Source organism: Zychaea mexicana (assembly GCF_025766255.1).
Source record: "Zychaea mexicana strain RSA 1403 chromosome Unknown BDB00scaffold_83, whole genome shotgun sequence".
NCBI classification, from domain to species: Eukaryota; Fungi; Mucoromycota; class Mucoromycetes; order Mucorales; family Lichtheimiaceae; genus Zychaea; species Zychaea mexicana.
This window is the reverse complement of record NW_026516746.1, coordinates 25,423-47,875: the sequence shown is the minus strand read 5'-3', so window position 1 is coordinate 47,875 and position 22,453 is coordinate 25,423. Positions and strand designations below refer to the sequence as shown.

At 43.7% G+C, this 22,453-nt stretch overlaps 2 protein-coding genes across 2 annotated transcripts; one reads left to right on the top strand and one right to left on the bottom strand.

Annotated features, from left to right (window-relative positions):
- Positions 1–5,389: 5,389 nt before the first annotated feature.
- Positions 5,390–6,550, top strand: BDB00DRAFT_841920 (uncharacterized protein). Its single transcript, XM_053124849.1, has 3 exons — positions 5,390–5,615; positions 5,693–5,838; positions 5,902–6,550. The coding sequence occupies exons 1-3, from the start codon at positions 5,603–5,605 to the stop codon at positions 6,082–6,084; spliced, it is 342 nt and encodes a 113-aa protein (XP_052975930.1). The 5' UTR covers positions 5,390–5,602; the 3' UTR covers positions 6,085–6,550.
- Positions 6,551–9,664: 3,114 nt separating this feature from the next.
- BDB00DRAFT_841917 (uncharacterized protein) lies at positions 9,665–10,732 on the bottom strand. The gene is made up of 2 exons (XM_053124848.1): positions 10,048–10,732; positions 9,665–9,913 (listed from the first exon to the last, which is right to left on the bottom strand). Exons 1-2 carry the CDS (start codon positions 10,331–10,333, stop codon positions 9,741–9,743), a joined length of 459 nt encoding a protein of 152 aa, XP_052975929.1. The 5' UTR covers positions 10,334–10,732; the 3' UTR covers positions 9,665–9,740.
- Between the last annotated feature and the right edge of the window lie 11,721 nt (positions 10,733–22,453).

Below are 22,453 nucleotides of genomic sequence, written 5' to 3'. Positions count from 1 at the left end.
AATAAACTGTCGGTCAACCCGGTTGGCTAACGTAATGCGTGCAAGCGAATCTTCGTAGCGATTTGGAAGCTCGGACCGTGTTACGGGGTATCGCATTTTACGCTGTCTACTACTCCACACATCGACGACGATAACGAAGTAAAAATAGAAGAAGGTTGCAGCATAAGTGGCAATAACGAAAAGGATGAAGAAACGTTTATAGGCATCCTCCGACCCCCCTGATAAAAAATTTCGTAGATTCGGCAAAACTCCTTGTAGGAGGCATTGTTTTGAAGTTAAAGCTGTAATGGCAAGCGTTAAATAAATAGTGAAGCGAAGTGTAGTACAATGTGATAAAGCTAGGGACAATAGTAGCTTGAATGATAATGGAGTCTCTTCTTTTATATTAAGCTTCTCAATTACTGTATCGTAATACTTATAAAAACATATATCCAGTTCAAGTTATAAAACGCTCTAAACAAGCGCGTTTTTTGTGGATTTCCAAACTCTAGAGATATCTTTTCCTGCAGATATTGGAGCTCTCCAGATATCTCCAGATTTTGAGACACACTAGTATGCCCCATAAAGCACGGAAACATTATACTCGAATGATCCAGTTTATGTAAAACAACATCTGTACAGCAATGAACGCCTATGACCCGAATGGGCTGGCGTGATATGATGTCGTTTGTGATCTTTTAACGATTATTTACGGCTGATGATGCACTTGGAATGGTTGTCTTGTTACTAGTTATATTGGTGAATTATAATCCAAAAAAGGAAAAGTATCAGGAAAGAAGGGGATGGGGGATGGGGGAGATAGCGGATAGTGTTATGCAAGTTGGTTAATATCTTATCAGCAGGATGACTGGGCGTGTATTAGATTGGGATAGCGCAAAGGTCAGGCCAATGATCAAAGGGTCTCTGTACAGGGTTCGGGTCAATGTTGTTTATATTGAACAATAAATTGTTTGTTTGGGTTTTGTTTGGAGTAAACATGTGCTAAACGCCGCAGCCAGCTTCTTCATGGGATCAGTGAGACATTGTAGAAAGTCTCGGCCATTGTTGTATCAACTGTCGTGGCGTGTGTAACGAAAATAAAAAACGCTCTCTTGTACGAGTATATGGCCGGCCGATCTTCCCAAGCCCGCAATGATGGATGTGGGCAGCTTAAAATAGATTGTCAAAGCAGAATATGGAGCAGCATGGCTGTTTTCAGCATAGTATGCGCGTCATCCTAGAGCTACTATTATCCATACAGGCTGCTTCTTCAGGTTGTTTGGTTTGCTCGTTTTAACATCCTTCTCTATGAGGCTTGCTTTATAACCACGCTGCATAAGAAAGCTGCTTATTGCCATGGCATTCAGTAGTCATGACAATCCATGTTCCTGAAAGCCGCTTGTTGCCAGGACAAGCTTGTCAAAACACATTTTATTTTATTCGCGTCACCCATTTTGACCAATTCCGAGCGAAATGGCGGCTGCTCTTGCGAAGCGATTCGCAGCGCTTTTTTCACACAACCGCAACCAGCGCAATGGGCAGACTCGTAGCAACATGCACATACTCAACCCTTGTTTTTTCGAGGCTCTGAGGCCAAGTTACGATGTTTTTTGCGCAGGGTCTCCATTGTACTTTGCTGTCATGCTCGGCTTCTTCATGCGCAGATCTTCCGTGCTGGCCGTGAATAAAGTTGGAGGCGCGGGGTTGGATGGGGGGATGGAACCAAAGTTGGGGGACGTCACTCGTCCAGGCGAAAACACTACACTGTATACGCTTATGGAGGTGTGGTTTTAGACTGCTTGTCGTCTTTAGTCTCGCATTGAGCTCGCTCGGTGGTCAGCTTAACGAACGATAATCGTAAGCTGGCAAGCGTGGTGGATGCAGAGAAAGGGATTCTTTTCAAGAAAAACAGCGTCGATCGTATATCCTATCTGTCTGCTTTTTCCCAGGGTGCGCGTGAAGTATGATACATGCGAAAAAAGCAAACCAGATTGGCTCGGAACGTATCCTCCGAACTAACTTTTTTTCCTTTCCATTTTTCTCGCGAACTGAACTACGTGATGTGCATTGGAATAATAATAAAACTTTTTTCCTTTCCATTATTTTCGCGAACTGAACTACGCGAACACAGAAAGTAAAAAAAAAAAAAGATAAAAAACAGTGCCAAAGTGTGATAATGCGCGTTGTGATCGTGTTACTGTCGTCTGTCATTGTTGTGCGCTTTGTTGAGCACGGAGCTTATCTTTGCCTATTTTAGTTTTTTGTACGCAAAAAAAAAGATACAGGAAAGGAAAAAAAAGCAAGCGTCCCTTCAGAATCTCATTGAGCCCAGACCAGAGTTCTTTTTGGAAATGAACTTTTGCCCATAAAAAGACACCCATTTTCCGCAGCGTGTTGCTTCCTCACTTTTTCTTTCTCTTTTCATTTTTCACTTTTTCACGATCACGTATGGTAAGTCCCTTTCTTTTTTTTGTGAGTGTCTGGGGAGGGAGTGGGGGCTAACGCGGGTTTTGTAGGTCGTGGGTGGGTGGGTGGGTGGTGGTGCTTGTTTTGTAGGCACGGGCGACGGAGGCGTAAGGTAAGTGGGTGAAGGTAAGTGGGTGTGTGGGTGGGTGGGTGGTGGTGCTTGTTTTGTAGGCATGGGCGACGGAGGCGTAAGGTAAGTGGGTGAAGGTAAGTGGGTGTGTGGGTGGGTGGGTGGGTGGTGCTTGTTTTGTAGGCATGGGCGACGGAGGCGTAAGGTAAGTGGGTGAAGGTAAGTGGGTGTGTGGGTGGGTGGTGGTGCTTGTTTTGTAGGCATGGGCGACGGAGGCGTAAGGTAAGTGGGTGAAGGTAAGTGGGTGTGTGGGTGGGTGGGTGGTGGTGCTTGTTTTGTAGGCATGGGCGACGGAGGCGTAAGGTAAGTGGGTGAAGGTAAGTGGGTGTGTGGGTGGGTGGGTGGTGGTGCTTGTTTTGTAGGCATGGGCGACGGAGGCGTAAGGTAAGTGGGTGAAGGTAAGTGGGTGTGTGGGTGGGTGGGTGGTGGTGCTTGTTTTGTAGGCATGGGCGACGGAGGCGTAAGGTAAGTGGGTGAAGGTAAGTGGGTGTGTGGGTGGGTGGGTGGTGGTGCTTGTTTTGTAGGCATGGGCGACGGAGGCGTAAGGTAAGTGGGTGAAGGTAAGTGGGTGTGTGGGTGGGTGGGTGGGTGGTGCTTGTTTTGTAGGCATGGGCGACGGAGGCGTAAGGTAAGTGGGTGAAGGTAAGTGGGTGTGTAGGTGGGTGGGTGGTGGTGCTTGTTTTGTAGGCATGGGCGACGGAGGCGTAAGGTAAGTGGGTGAAGGTAAGTGGGTGTGTGGGTGGGTGGGTGGTGCTTTTTTTTTGTAGCTTCGCGATTGGTGAGAGCGGACTGGGCATCTCAATACCAATCGACCTTTGATGATCCACAAAAAAGCGACCAAGACAAGACCCTAGCTTTGTGGGGAGAGGGTTACGGGAGCAGATGTCGATGGACCTTCTCGTGGTTGCTCCTGTCAGTACCTGCTTAAGAGCAGGGAAGCTAACACATCGACACCCTATTATTGATTAGTAGTATCATGTATCAAATAAAGAATGGTTTTTTTCTCTTCCCGTTCGTTGAACTTGCTTGTGCGTGTTTTATACAACTCCCTCATGGAGTCCACATTAAGCCGCCCCTTCCCCCAATTTTTTTCAAAGCCAGCAGAGTGGCCTCCACATTAACAAGGGCGGCCCACAACAACAGCTGAGGGACTTTGTGCTTTTTTTTAAACAGCATTGGCATTCAATCATTAATGGCGGCAGGCAGATGGAAAAAGGACAGTAACATAAAAAGTAAGCTTTTATTATGTGGTGTGTTAAAAAGAACAGCAGCGTTGAAAAGGAGGGAAAAAAGAGTGAGTTTCTTATAACCGCGATTTCTTTTGGCTTTTGAATCTTTATTAGATTAATGAAGATGGCAGTAAAGAAAAAGTCAATGGCAAACTCGGAAATAGTATACACGTTGAAGACAGGCTTTTATTGAAAGATTAATGAAGGTAACGGTAAGAGCTTGCTTCTTTTCAAAGGGAGGGAAAGATGGCGGATCTTTTTGACTTTGAATGGTTTTGTAATTTGACACACAGCATTTTGAAGAGGGATCGTCAACAATCGTCGACGAATCTATATGCTCGCCTTCACTACACGTCAACGAAAAGAAGAAGAAATGTACAACACACGTTGACGGAAACCAGAAACATAACAAACGAACAAGTAACGCTGCTTTTTCAATACTCGCCGCAACTCATACGACGATTTGCTTCTAACTGCCATCCCAAGATTTTAAATCGTGCATCTTATCAAACGTTGCTGATGCTCGCCATTAAATGTACTCGACATCCATATGTAAAATAGGACCGGTAATCACGCACAACACAATACGAAAGCAGGGGAGACATATGTACAGCAGTATTACGTGTTTTTACTTACGGCGGCCTATACTTTTTCATGCATATATTTGATCCACTTACTGAACAACGGCAGTACACAACAATAATATAATGGCGGTTGCTTCTTACGGACGAGGAAAACGAGCAAGAAAGGGATGCCACAATGCGTTTTTAAAGGGAGTATATCTTTTCATTGCTGTAGAATAGTGGGATCAGTAAGATGAGCGGGTATACAGAAACCATGTTCCTTTTCTCTTCATTGATAATAAAAAACCATACATTACTGGTAGCGATTCAAAGTCAATCAGACGTGGTCGGCGTATGTGTGGGTGATGTATGATGTATGTGGGAAAAAAACAAAATACAAAAGAAAGGAGGATGGTCGGCTCGTACGAGAGTCATACATGCATAATCTTGGCCTTGCTTCTGAGCACATGAAAGTTGTGCCAACGATGTTTTCGGTTAGTCAAGGGGTTGAAAGGGGCGTAGCAAGCGAAACATACCATTAAACTGGTTCTCTCAGCTTAGAACAGCTTGCCTTAGCGCCGTTGTTGCTGGTGTGCATACCCTCCCAACAAATTTCTTTCCTTTCCATTATTTTCGCGAACAGAACTACGCGAACACAGAAGGTAAAATAAAAAGAAAAAAGATGGAAAAGGCGTACCAAAGTGTGATAAAGCGCGTTGTGATCGTGTTACTGTCGTCTGTCATTGTTCTGCGCTTTGTTGAGCACGGTCCAGGCCAGCGTTCTTTTTGGAAATGAACTTTTGCCCATAAAAAGACACCCATTTTCACGGAAAATGCTGTTTTTGGTAATTTTGTATCACAGTGATTGTTCTGCACACGACACGATTTTTAGTGGGATCCCTATGTACATCAGTGACGGTTGGTTACCTGGCTACATACTTTTTCAATTCCGCTCCTTAGCAACTTCATAAGCAACCAATCCCAAAACTGCTCACAGCAGCCTTTTTCTCCCGCTCTCTTTTCAAAAGAATTCCTCTGTGCATCATGAACTCATGCCCCACAGTAGGTATTCGAGTGAGTGGACGCTAGCTTTCATCAACGCTTGCTGTGGACTTGTCTCAAGCCCCACGGCAGGAGTTGATGAAGGTTAGCAATCATTTGCGACTTCTACTTATCAAAGGACCCTCAAGGTCGAGCACGATGAAGAGAGTGTCCGTTCGTTGCGAGTGGTAGGCATGGTCCATACACGTAAGTCTTCAGTTCCACTGGGACAACCAATCCGTTTCGCTCTTGTTTGACTAAAGACCACTCGTATTTTCTACCAGATCTGCGTATGAAAACATATGTGATGGACGTTCCAGATGGATACGTGTGCCGTATCCGGGAAATCAAACAACAGCAAATTCCAGAAACATTGATCGACTTCTATGAAACCTACATCCCGTATTTAGAAGCTATGCTTAAGATTAAGGTAACATCGTTATTCATTTCCTCTGCAGTGCATTCACAACTTCCGCTCACGAGAAAACAACAGGGAATCGTAAAATCGACCATGGATGTAGTTGCCAAGCCAAAGAAAAACAGGTCAGATTTCGTATCGAGCGTAACAGAACCAAGCACAGTCATCATCCCATCAGCATTGAACGGACCTGTCAAAATAACCCCACAAAAAAGAAAGGCCGACGACTCTGAGTGTTCACATACGCAAGAAAAATAAGCACGCATTCACCTACCCACAATCACTCCAAACCTTTTCTGACAAAATCGCATCCACATTTCCGCCCATCTTTAACATGCTCTTTTCGCTGCATTATATTTCCATCTTTGACGCTGTACCAAAAACTTTTCACATTTTCTGTCCATCTTTTACCCTATACTTGTACTTCTCACTTAATTGACCCCATCCTTTTCTAAATACATCTTTGTCTATGTGCCGATCCCACAAGTGTATAATATTCAGTAGCCGCTTCAGATACGCCTTGCATTTCATTAATTTTGGATGATGAAATGGATGAACTCATGCGGCTCCTGCTGTTGCTGGAATGATATGTAACTAGGAGTGTTACCGAGTACTTCTATTTCTCCGTCCGTTTCTCTCTGCTTTTGCTCGTATTAATTACGCCATCGAATACAATGTTCAGCGTAGGTATCGAATAGAAGGATCAGTAGTTGAGCGATGCAAGGCTGTGGAAGTAGACACAGCACCGTAGAGGCAGTGAGGCTTTTCGGTCCTGCCCATTTCTCATTTAACTTCTGTATCTGATCTTTGCTATATCACCCACTCCGTGGGTAGTCTTTCTTTAACGTTTACATTCCAAATATGTCACTTTGTGATGATAGAGCTTTAATAAAGATAATAAGGGACAAGATTAAGTATCTTTGAGATGATGTTTTATTCCAACAAAAGATAAAGCTCTTTTATATTCTAGCTACTAAGACGGCGATATCAATTCATCCGACTAATGGATAAACTATGTGATAGAGGATGGATCAAGGACGTATCAGAACTTCTATTGAAGTCGCTATGTTAGTCGGGCACATCTTTGAAACCGGCGTTAGCTGATGTAATGGCCGAGGTACCTGTTGATAGGTTCATTGTCCTGTTCACGTAAGGTGGATCATCTGAGTGAGAGATTTTATTCAACAGTGTTTAGCCGAAATGCCGTAGTGTTCATACGTGTGTGCTATAATGTTTAACCGAATATCTTATTGTTGATATCTTAAGCAGTGTATTAATGTGGTTCACCACATCACCCCCTTCCAGGTTAAACATTATTCTGTGAAGAATGTGCTTAGCAACGTGTGCGTAAACGCTTACTGCGTCTAGTAGATGGTGTAGGTGTGGAACCCTCTTGACGTTTGGAAATAGTTCCTTTTGCTTTACGTTGTGATTGCTGTGGGATGTGCGTCACAGGTAATGCAGTTTGTATTTTGCTTTGCTTCGGTGGTGTGATACCAACACGTTCCCAATATTTCATGATTGGTTGTGGACTATTAAATGCTTCTGCTGGTTCCCAGGAATTCGTCATCAGGTGTATAATCTTTCCATCTAACCCGGTATTGATATTTGCCTGGTGCAAGCTCTTTGTGGTCTACAATTGACTGTACGGTGTAATATTTACCGTTTTCTTCAAATGCTTCTTCTGTGTCAATTAATTCATCCTGTGATAGGAGTTTCATTTGTGAGGGTGCGTAGTTACGAGAAGTTAATAGACCCTGTTCATCTCTAAGGACATAAGAACCACCTTTGGTTTTGCGTACTACAGTATATGGTCCTTCATATCTTGGATCCATCTTCTTACTGCGTAATTCATCAATGACCATGACCGTGCTTCCGATGGGATAATCGGTGATTCTGAACTTGGCATTGTATTTGCCTTTTTTAATATCATCCAGTGCCTTTGCTCTTTCCGAAATTCAGGAAAGACAATGTTTGTCATTTGTTCAATGCGGTTTTGCAGCTCATCTTCTGTGAGTGGCCGCGGGATCTGTTCTTTGCTATAGTCCCTGAAACCGTTCACTGTTCTATTGAACATAAGAGCAAATGGTGTAGAACCATGTCTATTGGCAACTTTGTTGTTAAGGGCTAATTGTGCTGGTTTGACATATAAGTCCCAGTCTCTAACTGCTCCTTTTGTATACTTGCGGATGATGTTAACAGTTGTTTGCACAAATCTTTCAGCCAATCCCTGAGCTCTTGGGTGAAAAGGCGTAGAAAGTCTTTGGTCGAATCCAGAGGCTTCTCGAAGACGAGTCATTAGTTGGTTCTTGAATTCAGTACCATTATCACTGCTGAGATAACGGCAAAAGCCCACTAAGCAAAATGTGTCGAAGACTGCTTGAACGACAGTGTCTGATGTTTTATCAGGAAGTGTGTGTAAAACACAAAAACGTGTGCATACGTCTACCATGACTAAGAGATAATTGTTTCCGCGATGGCTTGTGCCGAAGCCGCTTGCAAGATCAATTGTCCAATGATCACCCGGATAGAATGCATGAAGAGGTCTCAAAGGGTTATAACCTTTCTTGGTGATGTTGAATCGCTGGCATTCAGGGCAGCTTTTTACAATGTGTGCGGCTTCTTTGTACATATTGTTCCATTTCAAACCATCATTGTGTAGTGCTTTTGTGATAGCTTCAGCGCCAAAGTGACCAAATGCATGTGCTTTTTTGAGTAATTCCGGTCTTTCATGTTCGGGTGGTTCAAAATAGATGTCATCATCTATGTTGTCAGTGTTATTACTTGTTTGTGTGTTTACTGTGAGAGTCTTATTTTGTACAGTGTTATTATTTGTATGAATTTGCGTAGCACTACCCCCTTCCAGCTCTTTTTCATCGATGTGAAAAAGGCGCGATAATTGATCAGGAAGGATGTTATCTAATCCTGGTAGGTGAATAATTTCAAAGTCGTATTGTAAGATGGTGTCAAACCAACTGATCATCATAGCGTTGGCTATTTTTTGTGTATGGAGGAAGGTCAATGCTTTGTGATCTATGTATAATTTAAACGGTTTGCCATATAAATATTTGTGGAATTTGTCAAGTGCAAATATAATAGCTCTGAGCTCACGTCGTGTAGTGCTATAAGATCTTTCTGACTTGGAGAGTGCTCTAGCCATGAAAGCAATATGACGTGTTTCACCATCTATGACTTGGAAAAGTGCTGCAGCGATTCCGGTATTTGAAGCGTCAGTTGCAACCTGAAAAGGGTGTGATAAATCGGGAAAGCGCAGGATGGGAGCTTCAAGTAGCATTTTCTTTAACGTGTCAAAACTGTGTTGTTCTGTTTGTGTCCATAAACCTTTTAAAGATTTGGCATTGCGAAGTCGGTCTAAAGGTGCCATAACTTCAGAGACTTTTGGTAGGTAAGAGCGCATGTAATTGATAGTACCACAGAAGACAGCTATAGCTTTGCCAGTTGTAGGTGTAGGGATATTTTGGATGTTGCATACTTTGCGTTTATCCAGTGATACACCTTTGGTGGATACACAGTGGCCAAGTAAGTAGAAACAAGGTTGTGCATATACGACTTTGTCATGATTGATGCGGAAATTTACCTCAGTTAATTTGTCAATTACTGCGGCGACATGGATATCTTAACTCGGATAATCACATAGACTACAAGCGCTGACACTCCTGCTATAGCAACTCAGTATAAAAATATCTATAATGCAATCAATTCACAACCTACAACCTGGTCATTTCTAGAAAGTTACAAATTTGATTTTTTCACTTTTTCTTATTTTATCTGAACAATTAAGCTCGGATTCTTCACACGAAATGAATTGATGGCAGCAGTATGTGGAGATATATATGAATGGATGCATTTATTCAAAGCGCAGGGCGCAGAAGCGGTGGCAATTTTTGGTTGAATCAATCAAAGAATAAATGGAGGGATGAGTGGGGCGCCGTTTTTCTTGCCACGAAGAAGCGGCACGGACAGGTTGACACAAACGCCAGAAGGTGGGTCATCAATGTGCGCATATTTTTCAAGGACACAAATGTTGCTAGCTCTTCTAAAAACCGGGGAAATGTAAGCTGCGCAACTTCTTGCATCACATAGATTCCATCGTGGCGGAGGCGCGTCAGAAAAAAAGTGATATGAAAACCATGCACCTGGAAGGTCAGAGCGGCTTCCAATGCATGGTATCAATGGTATCCTTTGCTAGAGTTGCCAAACGCAAAAGATCGTGGCATAGCGCGTGGTTATCGATGGTGGGACGTGCAACTTTGACCTCTCCATATCCAAGACTGGGCCCAAAGTCGCGCTGCCGTAGCTTGGATATTGTGGCGTCAGGGCGGATCTTGTCATTTTCATCAGACATGACGTTGGACCAGCGAAGGAGCACTTTTCTGTCAGGATCAGAGAATAGCGATGCCAAGATGGGATCAAAGTACTTGGTGAAAAGCTCACATTCTCCAATAGTTTGCTTGTTTCTAATGGCAACGAGCGGCAAGCGGCGCATCCTATAAAAATTGTTCAGTTTTGGCACAGGCTTTCACGAACTACTAATCGATAATGACTTTACGCTACTGAGATGCCAATCGTATATGACGCAGCTGATAGCGCTGTTCATATAGACAAAATTCGGCATCTTTCATTTTAAGCTTAAGCAAAGCCTTTTCACCAAGCTTCTCCGGTTCAAACGCGTTTTCCAGCCTTTCAATCGCGGTTCTAAGACGCTTAATGGCTTCGAAACCATAAGCAATTATGGAATCTGCTTCTTTCTATTCACAAATATCAGCTTAAATGTAGAATTATTTAAAGCGATAGACATCAAAATCGCTCCTACCTCCAGCATGGGCACCAAAGACCGTCCAAGGGGGCACATTTTTTTTCCGAGTACCAGAAGCTCGATATCTGCCGATGATCCGAGCCAATTTCACGCATACATCGTCGCTGATATCCATCACGCGTAGAATCCAACTTCATTTCGAGCCGCTGTTATAATTGTGTCTATTAGAAATGAGTTGAGCAGGTTTTGACAGTTACCGTTAGTATAAAAGTGCAGATGCAAACTCGTAATAGTAAGAAAATAAAGTCGCGCTTTTGCTCTCCCTGTGTTATTTTGCTACCGCTCCCCATTCTTAATAATCTTTACGATTTACAGATGCACTGTTATAATTACCTTGTCTCAAGATGAACGGCACACCATGTAGTTACAATGCTTTTTTTTTGTTCACTGACGAAACATATACTGCTGCACTTCTTTTTTCTCTCAAGTCCCTTTATTCTGTGCCTGCTTCCCTCCACTTTGGGGGGAATAAGTAACTTGCATTAAATATCGCTCGATATGACGCGTTGTTTTCTTGCTTGTATTGATGCCGATTGATTGGAAAGATCCTTTCTTTTGCCAGGCATAAGCTATTGATTTGTGGATGGAAAAGAAAGACCGGTCAAAGGTTTCAAAGGGACTAGACAGTATCCACCATAAAGCACGGAAACATTATACTCGAATGATCCAGTTCATGTAAACAACATCTGTAGAGCAATAAACGGCTATAACCCGAATGGGCTGACGTGATATGACGTCGTTTGTGAGCTCTTGATGATTATTTACAGCTGATGATGCACTTGGAATGGTTGTCTTGTTACTAGTTATATTGGTGAATTATTAACCAAAAAAGGAAAAGTATCAGGAAAGAAGGGGATGGGGGATGGGGGGAGATAGCGGATAGTGTTATGCAAGTTGGTTAATATCTTATCAGCAGGATGACTGGGCGTGTATTAGATTGGGATAGCGCAAAGGTCAGGCCAATGATCAAAGGGTCTCTGTACAGGGTTCGGGTCAATGTTGTTTATATTGAACAATAAATTGTTTGTTTGGGTTTTGTTTGGAGTAAACATGTGCTAAACGCCGCAGCCAGCTTCTTCATGGGATCAGTGAGACATTGTAGAAAGTCTCGGCCATTGTTGTATCAACTGTCGTGGCGTGTGTAACGAAAATAAAAAACGCTCTCTTATACGAGTATATGCTGCCGATCTTCCAAGCCCGCAATGATGGATGTGGGCAGCTTAAAATAAATTGTCAAAGCCAGATTATAGAGCAGCATGGCTGTTTTCAGCATAGTATGCGCGTCATCCTAGAGCTACTATTATCCATACAGGCTGCTTCTTCAGGTTGTTTGGTTTGCTCGTTTTAACATCCTTCTCTATGAGGCTTGCTTTATAACCACGCTGCATAAGAAAGCTGCTTATTGCCATGGCATTCAGTAGTCATGACAATCCATGTTCCTGAAAGCCGCTTGTTGCCAGGACAAGCTTGTCAAAACACATTTTATTTTATTCGCGTCACCCATTTTGACCAATTCCGAGCGAAATGGCGGCTGCTCTTGCGAAGCGATTCGCAGCGCTTTTTTCACACAACCGCAACCAGCGCAATGGGCAGACTCGTAGCAACATGCACATACTCAACCCTTGTTTTTTCGAGGCTCTGAGGCCAAGTTACGATGTTTTTTGCGCAGGGTCTCCATTGTACTTTGCTGTCATGCTCGGCTTCTTCATGCGCAGATCTTCCGTGCTGGCCGTGAATAAAGTTGGAGGCGCGGGGTTGGATGGGGGGATGGAACCAAAGTTGGGGGACGTCACTCGTCCAGGCGAAAACACTACACTGTATACGCTTATGGAGGTGTGGTTTTAGACTGCTTGTCGTCTTTAGTCTCGCATTGAGCTCGCTCGGTGGTCAGCTTAACGAACGATAATCGTAAGCTGGCAAGCGTGGTGGATGCAGAGAAAGGGATTCTTTTCAAGAAAAACAGCGTCGATCGTATATCCTATCTGTCTGCTTTTTCCCAGGGTGCGCGTGAAGTATGATACATGCGAAAAAAGCAAACCAGATTGGCTCGGAACGTATCCTCCGAACTAACTTTTTTTCCTTTCCATTTTTCTCGCGAACTGAACTACGTGATGTGCATTGGAATAATAATAAAACTTTTTTCCTTTCCATTATTTTCGCGAACTGAACTACGCGAACACAGAAAGTAAAAAAAAAAAAAGATAAAAAACAGTGCCAAAGTGTGATAATGCGCGTTGTGATCGTGTTACTGTCGTCTGTCATTGTTGTGCGCTTTGTTGAGCACGGAGCTTATCTTTGCCTATTTTAGTTTTTTGTACGCAAAAAAAAAGATACAGGAAAGGAAAAAAAAGCAAGCGTCCCTTCAGAATCTCATTGAGCCCAGACCAGAGTTCTTTTTGGAAATGAACTTTTGCCCATAAAAAGACACCCATTTTCCGCAGCGTGTTGCTTCCTCACTTTTTCTTTCTCTTTTCATTTTTCACTTTTTCACGATCACGTATGGTAAGTCCCTTTCTTTTTTTTGTGAGTGTCTGGGGAGGGAGTGGGGGCTAACGCGGGTTTTGTAGGTCGTGGGTGGGTGGGTGGGTGGTGGTGCTTGTTTTGTAGGCACGGGCGACGGAGGCGTAAGGTAAGTGGGTGAAGGTAAGTGGGTGTGTGGGTGGGTGGGTGGTGGTGCTTGTTTTGTAGGCATGGGCGACGGAGGCGTAAGGTAAGTGGGTGAAGGTAAGTGGGTGTGTGGGTGGGTGGGTGGTGGTGCTTGTTTTGTAGGCATGGGCGACGGAGGCGTAAGGTAAGTGGGTGAAGGTAAGTGGGTGTGTGGGTGGGTGGGTGGTGGTGCTTGTTTTGTAGGCATGGGCGACGGAGGCGTAAGGTAAGTGGGTGAAGGTAAGTGGGTGTGTGGGTGGGTGGGTGGTGGTGCTTGTTTTGTAGGCATGGGCGACGGAGGCGTAAGGTAAGTGGGTGAAGGTAAGTGGGTGTGTGGGTGGGTGGGTGGTGGTGCTTGTTTTGTAGGCATGGGCGACGGAGGCGTAAGGTAAGTGGGTGAAGGTAAGTGGGTGTGTGGGTGGGTGGGTGGTGGTGCTTGTTTTGTAGGCATGGGCGACGGAGGCGTAAGGTAAGTGGGTGAAGGTAAGTGGGTGTGTGGGTGGGTGGGTGGTGCTTGTTTTGTAGGCATGGGCGGAGGCGTAAGGTAAGTGGGTGAAGGTAAGTGGGTGTGTGGGTGGGTGGGTGGTGCTTTTTTTTTGTAGCTTCGCGATTGGTGAGAGCGGACTGGGCATCTCAATACCAATCGACCTTTGATGATCCACAAAAAAGCGACCAAGACAAGACCCTAGCTTTGTGGGGAGAGGGTTACGGGAGCAGATGTCGATGGACCTTCTCGTGGTTGCTCCTGTCAGTACCTGCTTAAGAGCAGGGAAGCTAACACATCGACACCCTATTATTGATTAGTAGTATCATGTATCAAATAAAGAATGGTTTTTTTCTCTTCCCGTTCGTTGAACTTGCTTGTGCGTGTTTTATACAACTCCCTCATGGAGTCCACATTAAGCCGCCCCTTCCCCCAATTTTTTTCAAAGCCAGCAGAGTGGCCTCCACATTAACAAGGGCGGCCCACAACAACAGCTGAGGGACTTTGTGCTTTTTTTTAAACAGCATTGGCATTCAATCATTAATGGCGGCAGGCAGATGGAAAAAGGACAGTAACATAAAAAGTAAGTTTTTATTATGTGGTGTGTTAAAAAGAACAGCAGCGTTGAAAAGGAGGGAAAAAAGAGTGAGTTTCTTATAACCGCGATTTCTTTTGGCTTTTGAATCTTTATTAGATTAGTGAAGATGGCAGTAAAGAAAAAGTCAATGGCAAACTCGGAAATAGTATACACGTTGAAGACAGGCTTTTATTGAAATATTATTGAAGGTAACGGTAAGAGCTTGCTTCTTTTTAAAGGGAGGGAAAGATGGCGGATCTTTTTGACTTTGAATGGTTTTGTAATTTGACACACAGCATTTTAAAGAGGGATCGTTCAACAATCGTCCACGAATATATATGCTCGCCTTCACTACACGTCAACGAAAAGAAGAAGAAATGTACAACACACGTTGACGGAAACCAGAAACATAACAAACGAACAAGTAACGCTGCTTTTTCAATACTCGCCGCAACTCATATGACGATTTGCTTCTAACTGCCATCCCAAGATTTTAAATCGTGCATCTTATCAAACGTTGCTGATGCTCGCCAGTAAATGTACTCGACATCCATATGTAAAATAGGACCGGTAATCACGCACAACACAATACGAAAGCAGGGGAGACATATGTACAGCAGTATTACGTGTTTTTACTTACGGCGGCCTATCCTTTTTCATGCATATATTTGATCCACTTACTGAACAACGGCAGTACACAACAATAATATTATGGCGGTTGCTTCTTACGGACGAGTAAAACGAGCAAGAAAGGGATGCCACAATGCGTTTTTAAAGGGAGTATATCTTTCATTGCTGTAGAATAGTGGGATCAGTAAGATGAGCGGGTATACAGAAACCATGTTCCTTTTCTCTTCATTGATAATAAAAACCGTACATTACTGATATACTATTGCTATTATGCATGTTTGTTTATTGAGGCAATGATACATATGCTTGCGATATCAAACACGGCGTTCCTACCAAAGTGTTAGGAACATGGAAGTGGTGGTACAATAAGTAGCTGAGTATTTAACACGAAGACAGGGACGGAGTAGTTTGTTGACTTCATTACCAAGTTTTTTTATTCATTTCGAAATCTCGCAATTAACATGTCTCGTTTGCCTTTGAATTCCGAATCACTTCGTTGCGAAGAAGTTGAGCTGCATGCCACGTACTTAGAGGTTATTGCACGCTATCCAGAGGAAACGGGGGAACGCTGGCTGAGCAGGAAAAACGTTACGCTAATGGATGTCTGAAAACGGACGCGTTCTCAATGAAGATGGCAGTAAGTTTATTACAGTAAAGTTTTATATGAGCTATAAGAGATATGCTGATAGTATGTATATCAGCCCCAAAGTCCAGCGTAAAGACATACCGAGCATTATGTGATTTTTTCACACAGCTTCAATTGTCATTGTGTGGGCACCAAGAATCCCCATCCTGAGCGCCAAGGAGATGATCACATTGACAAGAAAAGAAGACCTTTACAAAGCAAATCTAAAAAGGTCCAGTGCCCTGCAGTGCTTCAAGTTAAGCAGTACACCCATGATTCTGAGTGGGTAGTTTTCCGCTTCTACCATCAGCATAACCATCCGCTTGGTGTCTTACGCCATCTGCCAAAACCAGCAAGGCTCACTAAGCTTATACAAGAAAAGCTCGACGAGGTTGATGATGTTGCGCGCGTAGTCCAAATCGTGAATGACAAGGTACAGGGCGTGCGTGGACGTGGCGGCTATGTGACATACGAGGATGTATACAATGTATACTACACGGTTAATGTCGGTAGAACGAGAAAGGCATTCAACGACTTTGAGTCTATCGGTCTTTGGCTTCTCGAGCATGAGCAGAACAAAAGCTATTACACTTTTGTTTACGGTCAAGGTACACTGCTCCCAGATGGAACCTGCTCTTCGACCTTTGCTTGCGGCTTTATGTCACCATGGCAAGAGCACCACTTGCTGAATGCCGGTGGTTTCTGTTTGGATGCTACGCATGATGTTACCATCTACCCTAATACCATCATGTACACCATCGTAATCTGCCATACTGGAACAGGGCGTGGTCTTCCTGTGGCGTACCTCATAACAAACGATCAGTCATCGGAGCCGCTATACCAATGGTTGATGGGCCTTAAGCAACGCGGGGTCACCCCACAACAAGTAACGATCGATTGCAGTGCCACTGAGAAAAAGGCAATCAAGGACACATGGAACACTACTGCAATCCCATTGTGTGCATGGCATGTCATGCATTCCTGGCACAGCAACATCTGCAAGAAAGTTGTTGTAGATGATGAATAAAACAAGGAGACCACCATCAAGGCTATCTTTGGCGACCTCCATGCCTTAATGTATAAACAAACCGAAGCGGAGTACTACGACACTGTGAATGTATTTCTTGAACGCTGGGCAAGCAACAGCAAATCTTGCAGTATTTTCAACAGCAATGGATTCAGAACGAAGTGTACAAGGAATGGGTCTACTGTTTCGAGCAGGATATCAACGTCGATATGAAGACTAATAACTTTGTGGAAAGCTGGCACAATCAGCTCAAGACACGCTTCCTAGAACGTCGTCGAAACCGTTGTATTGATGCTCTTGCAACGCTACTGTCTACCACAGTTGAAAAGAGAATGAAGTGACGGATCCGCATGCAAAAATCAGGCATTGGACGGTTGGGCACAGTCGATCGTGAGCTTCGTGCATCAGAGCAGAAAGCAGAAGCATTAAGCGAAGAGCAGCTCGAAGCAATGGTCCAAAAGCATGATAATCTTTATACAGCTCGCTCATTCACCAACCTTGGAATACAATACACGGTATTATTATATATAGCACAGAGACATATGCATATATATCATTCTAAGTAAACATTTTTTAGATTACTGTCACCAATGATGATATCACTGCCTGTTCCTGCCCTGCTTTTGCGCGCCGCCATATTCCCTGTAAGCACATGTTTGCGCTCGAGCTTTACGACCATAACGACCTTGAAGTTCTAGTTACCAAACCTGCAACAATGTTTGATGATGAGCCCAACACCAGCGCAATAACATCCACCACCCAACACACACAAACACACACTCCCCGTCCACAATCACCACTATCTGTTGTACCTACCGAGACAAATGCACAGCGCCTTAAAGCAATGCTTGTCCAGATGCAACGCCATTCAAGTGATGTCACTGTTAGTGCTGCTGATGATGAATCACTAGGTGATATCATACAGCAGCTTATCCCAATCCAACAAAACCTCGATAGCATCGGCACTGTCCCCACAAACCGTCGCCTGCAAATACAACATCGCCGCCATTAACACCCTTTTTCCAGTACTTCTTCTTCCTTCTTAGCCTGTCTTTGTATTATTCAAACTATATATATCGTATTTCTATCCTCTGATCCTTAAAAAAAGTATCCTGCTTTCAGCTCATCACTTGATATAAATATCCATCTCGCCCAGAAGATTGGCTATAGATAAAAATCCGATATAATGTACGGTTTTTATTATCAATGAAGAGAAAAGGAACATGGTTTCTGTATACCCGCTCATCTTACTGATCCCACTATTCTACAGCAATGAAAGATATACTCCCTTTAAAAACGCATTGTGGCATCCCTTTCTTGCTCGTTTTACTCGTCCGTAAGAAGCAACCGCCATAATATTATTGTTGTGTACTGCCGTTGTTCAGTAAGTGGATCAAATATATGCATGAAAAAGGATAGGCCGCCGTAAGTAAAAACACGTAATACTGCTGTACATATGTCTCCCCTGCTTTCGTATTGTGTTGTGCGTGATTACCGGTCCTATTTTACATATGGATGTCGAGTACATTTACTGGCGAGCATCAGCAACGTTTGATAAGATGCACGATTTAAAATCTTGGGATGGCAGTTAGAAGCAAATCGTCATATGAGTTGCGGCGAGTATTGAAAAAGCAGCGTTACTTGTTCGTTTGTTATGTTTCTGGTTTCCGTCAACGTGTGTTGTACATTTCTTCTTCTTTTCGTTGACGTGTAGTGAAGGCGAGCATATATATTCGTGGACGATTGTTGAACGATCCCTCTTTAAAATGCTGTGTGTCAAATTACAAAACCATTCAAAGTCAAAAAGATCCGCCATCTTTCCCTCCCTTTAAAAAGAAGCAAGCTCTTACCGTTACCTTCAATAATATTTCAATAAAAGCCTGTCTTCAACGTGTATACTATTTCCGAGTTTGCCATTGACTTTTTCTTTACTGCCATCTTCACTAATCTAATAAAGATTCAAAAGCCAAAAGAAATCGCGGTTATAAGAAACTCACTCTTTTTTCCCTCCTTTTCAACGCTGCTGTTCTTTTTAACACACCACATAATAAAAACTTACTTTTTATGTTACTGTCCTTTTTCCATCTGCCTGCCGCCATTAATAATTGAATGCCAATGCTGTTTAAAAAAAAAGCACAAAGTCCCTCAGCTGTTGTTGTGGGCCGCCCTTGTTAATGTGGAGGCCACTCTGCTGGCTTTGAAAAAAATTGGGGGAGGGGCGGCTTAATGTGGACTCCGTAAGGGAGTTGGTCGCGTCGCTGTGGGAACTTGAAAAAATTTACTCTGTGATTGAAAAACTTCTCTGACGTAATTTTTCTTGATGAATAACGGAAACCGGACTAACACCGGAAGGAACGAAGAGCAGCGGGTAAAAAAGCGCTAGTCGGTTGTAGATGATGGTGCTGACGTTCTGGATGAAACGGTGGAAACGCTGAGGGACTCGGCGAAAGATGATGTGGAGGAGGTGCTCAGTGGTCAATTGTAGCAGAATGTTATCGAGCGTGGACAGCACCGGAAGCGGAATATCAGGGATTAGCCTGGGCGGTGATAGAGATGGTACTCTTGGTCTGACGGTCGGCGTTGCGGCGACGCTTGTTAGTTTTCCCTTTGTAGCTGTTGGGGTTGTCCGGGCAGCCGGCCGAAATGTGCCCGACTTGTCCGCAGGTCCAGCAGGCACGATGTGCCTGAGGGCGTTCCGGGCAGATACGAACATGGTGGTCGGGTTTGTGGCAACGCGAGCAATGTAGAGCCATGGAGGCCCAGGTGGCGTAGAAGCAGTCTTCAGTTGTTTCCCATTGAACACGGTGTGCGAGGTCATAGTAAGGTTGCTCATCTCGTATAGGTTGGCGGTCCAGCACCGCGAAGCCATTGCCTAAGTACATGCCGGACACGGCGTCTCAATAGATGCCGCAGTCTAATACCTTGCCGTATACGCTGAGGCTGTTGATAATGCCCGCGACTAATGCAGTGTGGTTCCTGTAGGGGAGATGGGATAGGCGCACTTTCTTGATCTGGGCATCTCCTGATAGAGTGTTGCAGGCGAGAATGATAACGCCGTCTTTAAAGTGAAGTCCTTGGGTTAAGGCAGCTTGAATCACTTCCGGGTCCTCAGAGTAGAGCTCGATGATAACGCGAGGGCCTTCTTGGATTGATTGCGCACCACAATTCTCGGGGAACTGCTGGTTGATGGTGGCAAGAATACGCGGGATTGGTTCGGTACGGCTACTAACGTCGAAGTAGACACTGTCTGCTGAGGCGGGTGATCCACCAACACGCCAGATGTTGGAATGGATAACCCGAGTAGTGCGGGTGTTGTTTTTATCGTCAAGCAATTCTCTAGTCTCTGATTCTTGTCGCATGAGCGACTGTCGATGTTTCTGAACGACTTTGGCGAATGAAAGTCGAGGAACGTCGAGTTTTTGCGGTTTTGGGGGCGATTGGGGTGAGGCAGGGCTTGTACCCTGCCGGGTGTGATTTTTGTGCGGAAGAGCCATGATGCAAATAGATGGAATAACATGGATAAGACGAAATACATAGTATGGGTTTGAAAATTAAAAATGCCAACTTGCTGTACTTAGGAAAAACGTCCACATCAACTAGCTTTTATAACTTTAAAACTAATCACACAGAACGAACGCGTCAGAGAATTGATCTTTCAGCGATAACTGGTGGACTTCATTATCGTCACTGTCGACGGTAGCGCAATTGCAATAGTCATACGCAAAATCCGAGATGTACCTTTTTTACGCATGATATTCCACGTCTATATAATCAAGTGTCACATTGAGAGGCAAAAGCTTAGGGTTGGTCCCTCAACAACCATGACATACAACTAAGCTTATATAAAGTCTTTTTTGTCCCAGGGAAATATTAGCGTAGTATACCTCAAATTGCTACATACTCTTTCTTTTGAGCAGTGTCACTATTAAATTGAGCGCAGTGACTTCATATTGATTTAGCCTCTCAACTTTTGATGCGACACCATAACCCTTCGTCGGGTACCTTTATCCTCCTTACTGGGAGGATAACACTCTCATTAATTTTAACTTGAATGCTACAGCGCACAAAATAGCACGATCATTTTCTATACAACAAACGCGTCAATGTTTTCCCGTACTTGTGTGCAGCGGAAGCAATTGCAGGAAATTCATGCATCGGGAACTTGCCTTCCCACGAGTCCTGTACAAACTCTTTACTCCTTCCCGTTCATTCTTTATCCATTCATGACACATTAGCAATAGGTTATCAAAAGAAAGGGCAGGTCTTTAGCTTTAACATGATACTAATATCATGTACAGTTACGACGATAATTGCGGCGGAATATTGCTTTGGAAATTGCCTAGTCTTAAAAAGACGATGCCAGGTTCCCCTACACCGTGTCTAAAACTTGTTTCTCCAACAATCGAGTCTGAAACTCAGTTGCGACAGTGCCCTCTTCTTCCTTCCTTTTCAAATAAACTGACTATGTTCGTCATTCAGCAAAGAAATATTCATGTAGAGCAGAGCCGTGGCTATAGAATGATGCCAATATTGATACAATCCTCGAATTATAAACGACGACACTATAGCTAATAATGTAGAATGGTCAATGAAAAACGATCGTTTCTCTGCCGCACTGTTGACTGAAACATGCATTGTGCTCTTTCTTAATGTTGACCTCATCGCCTATGCGCTCGTTTGGCTATTGGACAACAGACAAATCACGCAATTGCCAAAGAATCTAATTGATTGTTCCAATTATTCACAACGAGTCTTATATAAAAAGGTACGCGTACCCACCCATCCATAGTTCTTTGGCCTCTTCTCTTCCGCTTCTTTCTCCTTCTCCTTCTCCTCCTCCTCCTCGTCACCAACTGTACGTATAACTCTTGGGAAACGGGATCCATCGCATGGCCGTGCGTGTGGTAGTGTGAATGTCTGTCAAGAAGTATCACGACGACTCACGATCAAATCTCTTGCTTTCTTTCATTTCTATAGCCGTCTCCTCCTCGGCCTCGCCCGGTTACTGCTTTAATGGAGGAGAGAAGCAAGAGTGTACATGGTGTGTGTCAAAGATGATGATGACTGTGCTATTGATTACTCACGATCGAGCCTTAACCAAAAATTCCCTTCTACAAAATAATTAGGAGGTCACCCGCGAACACATGGAGAAAATCGACAACAAAATATACAACGGCCGCTCCGTCAACAATGAAGTCAAGAGACTCATCGCCTCAGCCTCCTCAAACGAGAACCTGAGTCAAATGTTTGTCGGTAAAGTATAGATACACGTCTCCCATCTGTTTCTGATCTATTGACCTTATGATGACTAACATTGTTTACCGTCTGTATATGTTATATACATAAATAGGCTGGGCACCTTACATATAATACTCAATAAAATAAAATTGCAAATATAATATGCTCCTAGCATATACATGTATATACATTACTCCTCTATTATCAGAAAAGTGATTCCATAGCATATCTAACAAACAAACCACCTAAGTACAATTGCCTGGGCGCAAGTATTCTGTTCTTCGTTGTCATTTCTTTCAGTATTGTACATACTTTAAGTACGTTAAGCTTTTTATTAAACTCTTATTATTCCCGTTCCAAAGACCTTGTTCATCTCGAACAATGACGCCCGAGCTATTTTTTTGCAAAAGTAAATATACTTGTCCGTAGAGCAAGTAAAACGATAAGGGCTCTCGAAAAGCGCTATGGCGTAGTTATCCGATAGGTTTTGTTAACGTCAGTAAGCCTGTATCGCCCAGTTCATGCATACCTGTGATCTGCAGCAACATAAAGCTTCTATCCAA